This window comes from Agelaius tricolor, unplaced genomic scaffold (assembly GCF_023055355.1).
Source record: "Agelaius tricolor isolate 1412-34295 unplaced genomic scaffold, bAgeTri1.0.p SCAF_15, whole genome shotgun sequence".
Taxonomy (NCBI): Eukaryota; Metazoa; Chordata; class Aves; order Passeriformes; family Icteridae; genus Agelaius; species Agelaius tricolor.
In genome coordinates, this window is record NW_027269275.1 from 20,896,719 (window position 1) to 20,905,889 (window position 9,171).

General features: G+C 70.7%; 2 protein-coding genes across 3 annotated transcripts; one reads left to right on the forward strand and one right to left on the reverse strand.

Annotated features, from left to right (window-relative positions):
* Positions 1-2: 2 nt before the first annotated feature.
* DEF8 (differentially expressed in FDCP 8 homolog) lies at positions 3-5,005 on the forward strand. The gene is made up of 12 exons (XM_071440896.1): positions 3-94; positions 860-978; positions 1,102-1,184; positions 1,283-1,432; positions 1,649-1,790; positions 1,863-2,027; positions 2,520-2,647; positions 3,104-3,217; positions 3,556-3,636; positions 3,932-4,072; positions 4,164-4,273; positions 4,352-5,005. Exons 1-12 carry the CDS (start codon positions 78-80, stop codon positions 4,452-4,454), a joined length of 1,353 nt encoding a protein of 450 aa, XP_071296997.1. The 5' UTR covers positions 3-77; the 3' UTR covers positions 4,455-5,005.
* Positions 5,006-5,346: 341 nt separating this feature from the next.
* DBNDD1 (dysbindin domain containing 1) lies at positions 5,347-8,824 on the reverse strand. 2 transcript variants are annotated; one of them, XM_071440899.1, is made up of 5 exons: positions 8,665-8,824; positions 7,562-7,692; positions 6,490-6,636; positions 5,962-6,102; positions 5,347-5,874 (listed from the first exon to the last, which is right to left on the reverse strand). In XM_071440899.1, the coding sequence occupies exons 2-5, from the start codon at positions 7,608-7,610 to the stop codon at positions 5,705-5,707; spliced, it is 507 nt and encodes a 168-aa protein (XP_071297000.1). In that variant the 5' UTR covers positions 7,611-7,692; positions 8,665-8,824; the 3' UTR covers positions 5,347-5,704. The 2 variants fall into 2 exon arrangements, with proteins under 2 accessions (XP_071297000.1, XP_071297001.1); XM_071440900.1 differs by having other exon boundaries at positions 7,562-7,688; positions 8,665-8,812.
* Positions 8,825-9,171: the final 347 nt, after the last annotated feature.

The following is a 9,171-nucleotide window of genomic DNA, read 5'->3' on the forward strand; positions in this document are numbered from 1 at the left end:
GGGCCGCGGGGGACGGGAGGTGACAGCGGGGGACAGGAGGGGACAGGAGGGGACAGCGGGGCCCTCGGGGGGCCGGGATGCGTGGACGGTGCCGGTACGTGGTGACCGCGGGCCGAAGCGGGCGGTGGCGGCGGGGCAGGGCGGGGGCACGGGCGTGGGAGGCGGAGAGACGCGTCTGTCCGCGGGGACGGACACGGGGACAGGGACGGGAAGACTGGAACGGAGACGGGGTATGGTGCCAGCAACGACGTGTCGGGGACGGGGACGGTGCTGGGGTGGTGGTGCTTGTGACAGAATGCCGGTGCCGGTGTGTCGGTGGCAGTGCCGGGGTGCCGGTTTGTCGATGTCACTGCCGGTGTGTCGGTGTTTGTGGCAGTGCTGCTGTTTCTGTGGCTGTACCAGGGTGTCGGTGGCAGTGAGGAGGTGTCGGTTTGGGGGTGTCAGTGCCCGTGACGGGGTTTCAGCGTTGCTGTTGGGGTGCCGGTGCCGGTGCTGGTACCCCGGTGGGTGCACCGGCTCTTGCTGCTCGTGGGGAACCGTCGGTGCTGAGGTGGCAGTGCCAGCCGGGGTGTCAGTGCTGGTAACGGGGTGTTGGTGACAGTGTCGCTGGTGCTGGGACATCAGTGCCATGGCAGGGTGGTGGTGACAGTGCCGGTGCTGCTGAGGTGCTATTGGTGCCTGGCATGGGGTGACTGTGCTGGTGCCAGGGTGTGGGTGCTGGTGATGCCGGGCAGGTGCCTGTCACGGGATGCCGGTGCTGGTATTTGGGTGCTGATGGTATTCAGGGTGCTGGTGCCAGGGTGCCCGTGCCGCTGCCGCTGCCCGTGCTGGGCTGACTGAGGCAGTGTCCCCTGGGCAGCAGGACGGTGGCAATGGCGTCGGACGAGCGGCTGGCCCGCTTCCGCCAGGCGCACCTGAACCCCTTCAACAAGAGCCCCGAGCAGCTGGAGCGCCCCGAGGGGGAGCCCCCTGCCCCAGGTGGGTGCTGATTCCCCACCCACCCCTCCCTGTCCCACACGGGGGATGCCCGCCGGGGATGGCAGCCGGGCCCAGCCCCAGTTCTGGGGTGGGTTCAGCCCCCCACGAGCCCCCCCTTTGCAGCCCAGCAGCCGGATCCCCCCCCGGGGGACCCCGAGGGCGCCCTGGACCTGGGGCTGGCCGAGGACCACTTCTCCCGGCCCGTGGTGAGTGGGGAGGGTGCTGTGGGGATGGGGGGGTTACGGGGGGCTGAGCTGACCCTCCTCCTCCTCCTCCTCCTCCTCCTCCTCGGGGGTGCCGGCAGGGGCTGATCCTGGCGTCGGACGTGCCGCAGCTGCGCCGCGCCATCGAGGAGTGCAAGCGGGTGATCCTGGCGCTGCCCGAGCACTCGGAGCGCCAGAAGGACGCCGTGGTGCGCCTCATCCACCTCCGCCTCAAGCTGCAGGAGCTCAAGGTGGGGCTGGTGCTGCGCACTGAGGGTCTCTGTGGCTGGCGGCTCCGCGCTCACACCCATCCCTGGAAGGCTGGACCCGCCTTGGAGCAGCCTGGGGCGGGGGAAGGTGTCCCCGCCCATGGCAGGGAAGGGATGGTGGAAGGGACGACCCTTAAGGTTCAGCCCAAGCCATTCCGTGATTCTTTAGTTCTCTGACCCCCCCCTTTGCCCCTGCAGGACCCTGGTGAGGATGAGCCCAACATCCGGGTGGTCCTGGAGCACCGTTTCTACAAGGAGAAGAGTAAGAGCGTCAAGCAGATGTGTGACAAGTGCAGCACCATCATCTGGGGGCTCATCCAGACCTGGTACACCTGCACAGGTGCGTCTGGGGCACCCCCTGCACGTCCCTGTTTGCCCCACGGCCGCACTGACACCCAGCCGTGCCCCCCAGGCTGCTACTACCGCTGCCACAGCAAGTGCCTGCCGCTGGTGAGCCGGCCGTGCGTGCGGGCCCAGGTCAGCCACCAGGCGGAGTACCAGCTCAGCATCTGCCCCGAGAGCGGCCTGGACAGCCAGGACTACCGCTGTGCCGAGTGCCGGGCCCCCATCTCCCTCCGTGAGCCCCTGGCGGCTGGGGGAGCTGAGGGGATGGGGGGAGATGGGGGAACTGGGGGAGATGGGGGAACTGGGGGGAACTGGGGAGCTGGAGAACTGGGGGGAACTGGAGAGATGGGGGGAACTGGGGAGATGTGGTAGCTGGGGGCTCTGTGGGGCTGGGGGAGCTGAGAGCTCTGTAGGGTTGGGGCTGTAGGGCTGGGGGGTTCATGAAGCTCTGAGGGGTTGGGGATGAGGGGGCTGGGCTCCCCTGGGGGGCTCTGGGGAGCTGGGGTTGCCTGGGCTGAGGGGCTGGGGCTGGGAGGTGCATGGGGCTGGTAGGAGCTGACAGTGTGTGGGCTCTGGGGGTGATGGGGATGTGGGGAAGGTGACACTGGGGCCCTGCCGTGTCCCCAGGTGCTGCTGGGTGTGCTGGGGCACGTGCAGGGTGTGGGGTGAGCAGAGAGCAGGGCGGTGGCGGTGCCAGCCCCGTGCCAGCCCTGTGCCACCACAGGGGGGGTGCCCAGCGAGGCCCGGCAGTGCGACTACACCGGCCTCTACTACTGCTCCAGCTGCCACTGGAACGACCTGGCCGTGGTGCCCGCCCGGGCCATCCACAACTGGGACTTCGAGCCCCGCAAGGTGGGGTGGGGCCACCCTGGGTGTCACAGGAGTCCCTTGGGACAGAACCCCTGAGCAGAGGCCACCTGGGGGCCATGTGCTTGTTCGTGGGGGTCCCTGGGAGGTGCATCTGTGGGTAGAGGTGACTTGGGAGATGTGTCCTTTGTCAGGAGGGTCCCTGGGGGTATCTCCCTCAGTAGAGGCCACTTGGGGGATCCCATCCCTGACCATGCACGTCCCTGGGGACCATGGCCTTGTGTAGATGTCACCTGGGGGACCACAGCCCTGGTCATGGGGGCCACATCCCTGGTTATGGGGGTCACTGGGCAGAGGTCACTTGAGGGGAAGCCATGTCCCCAGGGATTGTCCCTGGGGCTGTGCCCCCGGGCCCTGTCCCTGTGATGGGTCCCTGGCAGGGGTCTGTAGGTGGTGGCACAGGGCTGGCAGGTGCTGAGGTGGCCCTGGCGGTGCTGGCAGGTGTCACGGTGCAGCATGAGGTACCTGGCACTGATGGTGTCGCGGCCAGTGCTGAAGCTGCGCGAGATCAACCCACTGCTCTTCAACTACGTGGAGGAGCTGGTGGAGATCCGGGTAAGTGCTGGGGCTGGGGAGGACACCCCACAAGGGCAGGGGATACCACAGGGGCCTGTGCCATGAGCAGGAGGTGGGGGGACCCCAGGGGCACCCCACAGAGAGGAAGCAAGGTGGGGTGGGAGTTTGGGGCAGAGGGTGACCAGACTGTAACAGGGATGAACTTGCCCCAGTCTGGTCTTTTTCTTGTCATGCTTCTGTCTCCATCCTATTAACAATCCTGTCCTCATCTTCATCCTGCCCCTGCCATTGCCCTTTTCCCTATGGTCCTACTCCTGTCCCCAACTCTGTCCCCATACCTGTCCCCATTGCCACCCCTCCCATTGTGTCCCCTGCAGAAGCTGCGCCAGGACATCCTGCTGATGAAGCCCTACTTCATCACCTGCAAGGAGGCCATGGAGGCGCGGCTGCTGCTGCAGGTCAGGGGGCCAGGGCCAGGCGTGGTGGTGACAGTCACACCGTGGTGACAGTCACACCGTGGTGACAGTCACACCGTGGTGACAGTCACACCGTGGCAGTGCTCACACCGCAGTGAAGGTCACAACTTGGTGGCGGTCACACAGCAGTGATGGTCACACAGCAGTGGCAGTCACACAGCAGTGACGGTCACACAGCAGTGACGGTCACACAGCAGTGATGGTCATACCATGGTAGTGGTCACACAGCAGTGGTGGTCACACAGCGGTGGCAGTCACAGTGGCCTGTTCCCCACAGCTGCAGGACCGGCAGCACTTTGTGGAGAACGATGAGATGTACTCGCTGCAGGACCTGATCGACATCGAGGCCGGGCGCCTCGGCTGCTCCCTCACCGAGATCCACACGCTCTTTGCCAAGCACATCAAGCTGGACTGCGAGGTGAGCCCGTGCTGGGGGTCAGGGCCGTGGGGACACCCCTGTGGGGCCAGGGCAGGGCTGGCAGGGTCACCACTGTCACCTGCTCCCCCAGCGGTGCCAGGCCAAGGGCTTTGTCTGTGAGCTGTGCCGGGAGGGCGACGTGCTCTTCCCCTTCGACAGCCACACCTCGGTCTGCGCCGACTGCTCCGCCGTCTTCCACAGGTACCGTGGCACACTGGGGTGGGATGTGGGGCCGTGGGGGTGGCAGGGGGTGACCTAGCACTGTCCCCCCCTCTACAGGGACTGCTACTACGACAACTCCACCACGTGCCCCCGGTGCGCCCGGCTGAGCCTGCGGAAGCAATCCTTGTTCCAGGACTCCGGCACAGAGGGGGAGCCCTGAGGGGGTCTGGCCCCTTTGTGGGGTCTCAGGCTCAAGGCTGCCCCCACCCCACCCACCACAGGGCCCTGGGATGGACACAATCAGCCCGGTGGTGGTCTGGGGACTGGGGTGGGCCTGGCTCTGCGATCCTCTGCTCATGGACACGGCAGCACTGCCGGGAGGGAATCACTGCTGAAGCCCAGCCCTTCCCGGGAGCGTGGAGAGCCTCACCGGAGGGGCAGGTTGGGGTTAACCGGGATCCGGTAAAGGCCCCACAGCGGCTCCTGCCGCCCCTGCCTGGAACCGGGCTGCAGGCAGGGATGGTGCTGCTGTCCTGCAGTGACAGGTGCTGGCAGGAGGGCTCAGCCCTGGCACCGGGATGGGACCGAGTCCCTCCCACACAATACCGGACTCTGGTCCCTCCCCAGCCCACGGCACCACCGTTACCGGGGCCGAGCCCCGGGAGGATGCTGCGGGATCTTCCCCGGGCTGGACCGGGTGAGGTGTGGAGCCGCTGCCTCCCCTTCCCGCCGGTGTTTCTGTAGCATTAAGGAGCCTCTTTGCGCAACCCAGCACTCGTGTCCCTGCTTCGGGCGGCGAGGGGGGCACCGGGGGCACGGGCAGGATGTGCGAACGCCCGGGGGTGGCAGCCCGGGAGCTCCCGTGAGCCTGGGGCTGCCGGGGGCGAGCGCCGGCACCGATCCGGTCCCGGGCCGGTCCGCGGGGTAGAATTGCGCTGCGCGGGATGGGCCGCGGTCACCGCCGGTCTCCCGCCCATCGAGAGTGGCCGCGGCCACGCTGCCCCGGTACCCGGTAGGGCCGGGCACCCCCCTTCCCGCTGCTCCCGAGGCGTTCGGTGCCCCCAGCTCCTCCCGCTCCCCCCCGCGGCGGCGCAGACGGGCAGAGGCCGGCGGTGGGTCGGTCGGTCGGTTTTACCGGATCACAGCACTGCTACATCAGAACCGGGCGGGCACCGGCACCGGCCGCGCTCCGTCGGGCCGCGCTGAGCCGTGCGACCCGTCCCGTGCTGCCCCATCCGCCGCTCCCGGTAACCAAGGCCGTGCCGCTCCCGGGGACCGGCGGGACCGGCCCGGTTTCCCCCCGGGCCGCGGGCCACCGGCTGATGGCAGCCCGGTACGTCCCCGCCGCGGGGCCGGGGCCGCCTCTGCCCTCCGGGCGGGCTAACGGGAGTCCTGCGCCCAGGGACGGGCTCCATCGGTACCGACGGGACCAGCCCCGGCGTGTCCCGGTGTCCCCCGGCGGGTTTGTCCCTACGGCTCCCGCGGGCGCTCGGCGGGCAGGAAGGCGTCCGGGGGTCCCGGCGGTCCCGGCGGCAGCTCGGGGTCACTCAGGTGCTTCTTGTCCCGGCCCTGCTCCCGCGCGCGGGTCCAGGAGGGCGAGCGCAGGTACCCGGCCCGCGGCACCGGCGGCGGCTGCAGCCCTGCGGGACGCACGGGCGGGTGGGCGGTCAGCGGCGCCCCGGGACGGGCGGACACACCGGGACCGGCGGACCCGGAGCCCCGCTCACCGCCGGGCGTCTCTCCGGCCGCGTTCTCCTCGTCGGAGTCGGCGAAGACCTCGGCCAGCTCCTGGTCCGACATATCGGTCAGCTCGGTCAGGTCCAGCAGGTCGAAGTGCACCTCCAGCGAGGACACGCTGCTCAGGGGCTCTGCGGGCACCGGGCACAGCTGGGCACCCACCGGGAGGCGGGGGTCGCTGCTTGGGGACCAGGGAGCTGGGGGCGTGAGGGGTTTGGGGGGGACCATGACTGGCTGGGGGCTACCAGGGGACTCTAGGGGTGCCAGGGGACCACAGGGACAAGAAGGAGACCCCAGGTGAGGACAGAAGACGGGACAGGCGGGACACCCCGAGGGCTGGCAGGGGACTCTCGGGGACAGGCAGGAAACCCCGGAGCAGACCCGAGGTGCTGGGGACAGGCAGGTGACGCTATGGGCAGGCAGACATCCCAGGGACAAAGCAGGGGACCTCAGGCACGGGCAGGGATGGCAGGAGCTGGCAGGGACGGGCAGGGACCGCAGCTCAGGGCCTCACTCACGTCGGCGCTCGGTGACCTGCAGCAGGCCGGCGCTGGGGATGGGGATGCCCCCCTGCTCCTCCGCGGGGACTCGGGGGGTCTCCTGGGACGGCCCGTGCGTGGGGGTCCCTGCGGGGCGCTCCGGGACCAGCGGCTCCTTGCCAAGCTCTGCCACATCAGCACCTCCTGCATCAGCGAGGGCAGCTCCTCCTGGCGCCCCCGGGGTGCCCGGCTCAGGGGCCGGGCACAGCAGGACCCCCGGGAGGAGCGGGACACGGGCAGAGCTGCCCGAGCCCCTCGCGTCGGAGCTGGCAGCCCCCGCCCCGCGCCCCCCCTCCCCGCGCAGCCCCTTTGTGTCGGCGAGACAAAGCGCGGCTGTGCCGGGGCCGGACAAGGGCGGATTGTGCTGGGACTGTCCCCGCGGGGAGCCGCAGGGACAGGGCGGCCGTGGCACAGCCCGTGGCACACGGTGGTGGTGCAGCCCGCGGCTGTGGCACACAGCGGGGGCACAGCCGTGTCTCGGGGCTGAGCGGGCACCGGGGGTGCCAGGAGGCCCTGTGTGCCCCGGGGGGGACACTGCACCCTGTCCCCCGAGGTCGGTGCCGGTGCCCTGGCAGCACCGAACATGCCACCACTGAGTTACGGGGCGGGTCGGCTCAGGGATGGGCATCGCCTCCCTCCCACCGGGATGGTGACAGCGGGGCAGGGACAGAGAGCTCCAACCCACGGGGGAAGGGGAGTTCCTTCTGCTGGGGCGCGGAGCTGCAGGACATGGGCAGGACACCATGGGACACCATGGGACACCATGGGACAGCAGTGGCACAGCAGTGGCACAGCAGTGGCACAGCAGCCCTCTGCCCCGACACTGGCTCTGCCACATCCTGACCCCGCAGGGGACATCGGGCACCCCGCGCTAACGGTGCGGTCCCTGGTCCCGGGAAATGGGCTCCTCATCCCGGAACAGGGCAGAGCGGATCCCCCCGCGGCGGACACGGCGCCGCCCGCTCCCGCCACCTGCCCAGCCCCGTGGGTGACACCGTGCCGTGTCACCGTGAGGAGCGCGGCCCCCTGCCCGCACCGCGCCCGCACCCACCGGGGCGCTGCTCCCGGCTGCAGAATTCCCCTCTGGCCTCCGCCTGCATGGTCCCGCCGTGTCACCGGCAGTGTCACCGGCAGTGTCACCGGCAGTGTCACCGCCCGCTCCGGCCCGGGCTCACCGGCTGCCTGGCGGGAGCGGGGCCGGATCAGGGATCTCTCCCGCACGCCGTGTGCTGCTGACTCACGGCAACCGCAGAGCCGGGCGGCCACCGGTACCGGCACCCCCCGGCACCGGGCACCCCGCGGCACCCGCAGCCCGCCCCGGTGGCACCGTCCCCCCACGGGCCCGGTGTCCCGCCGCTCCCCCGGTGCCACGGCCGGGGCTGCCCCACGCTGGCGGCTACGGCACGGTCCTGTGCGGGCCACACGCGGGAAGGACGGGCGGGCAGGGGAGCCCTGGCACCGCCTCTGTCGCCAGGTGCGGCCCCCCCAGAATTCCGGGCCCCCTCGGCTGCACCGGCACCGCCACCTCCCTGTCCCCAAACCCTCCGCACACCGGCACTGCCACAGCCGTGCAGGATGGCTGCGAGGTGTACCCCGCTGCTCCCCTGGGCATCCCAGAGCTCCTGCATGTCCTGTGAGCCCCCTACCGCCCCTGTGCACCCCCGGGCACCCCAATGTCCCCCCACATTCCCGGAGCACCCCGCCGCAAGCCCAGATCCCCGGTGCGCTCCCCTGCTTCGTGTGACCACCCGGCCACCCCACTGCCTCCCCTTGTCACCGCCCTGCACCCCACTCCCTGCGAGCACCCCCTGCCCCCCAAGTCCCCGGGGCACTCCAGGGCTCCCTCGGGCCCATGAACACCCCCGTGTCCCCCCACGTTCTCCGGGTACCCCACTGCTCTGTCCCTCAGTCCCCGACTCTCCCGCCACGGATCCCCCCATGTCGGGTCCCCGCCCCCCAATCCCCTTCCCCTGCAGCCGGGCACCCCCAGCTCGGCCCCGCGCCCCCCTGTGCCCCCCAGTGCAGCCCCCATGCAGCTCCTCCCGCTGCACCCCCGCCCTACATCTCCTTGTGCGCCCCGCGGGGCCCGGCCCGGTTCCACGGTGATGGGCGTGCCGGTCCGACCGAGCCTCCCTGCTCTGCCCCCGCCCTCACCTCCGGTGCCGGCCGCTGCCGGAGCCGCCATGGGCAGGGCTCGGGGCTGATGCCGGTGCCGGTGCCGGTCCGGTGCTGGGCGGGCCCGGTGCCAGCCCGCAGCCCGCACGGTCCTGCCCGCCGCGGCGGGGGCGGGGACACCGGAGGCGGGGACACCGGGATGGGCGGAGCCGAGGGGCGGGAGCACCGGGGACAAGAGAGGGCGCGGAGGGGACCTGGAGGAGAGGGGGGGCTCGGGGACCGGGAGTGCAGCGGGGAGCAGAGCCGGGGCTGTGCCGCAGCTGTGGGGACAGCCCCGGTCACAGCGGAGGGCGCGGGGGTGGAGGAGTCTGGCCCGGGCACAGTGGGACCCCCCGGGTTTGTCCCCCCCGTCCTGCCCGAACTCCCCGGTTCCCCCGATCCGCTAGGTTACCCCGGTCCCCAGGTTCTCCCACACGGCCCCCCGGCGCCTCCTCCCCGCCCGGTGCCCGCGATGTTCCCCGGTTCTCCCCGGTGTCCCCTCCCGGT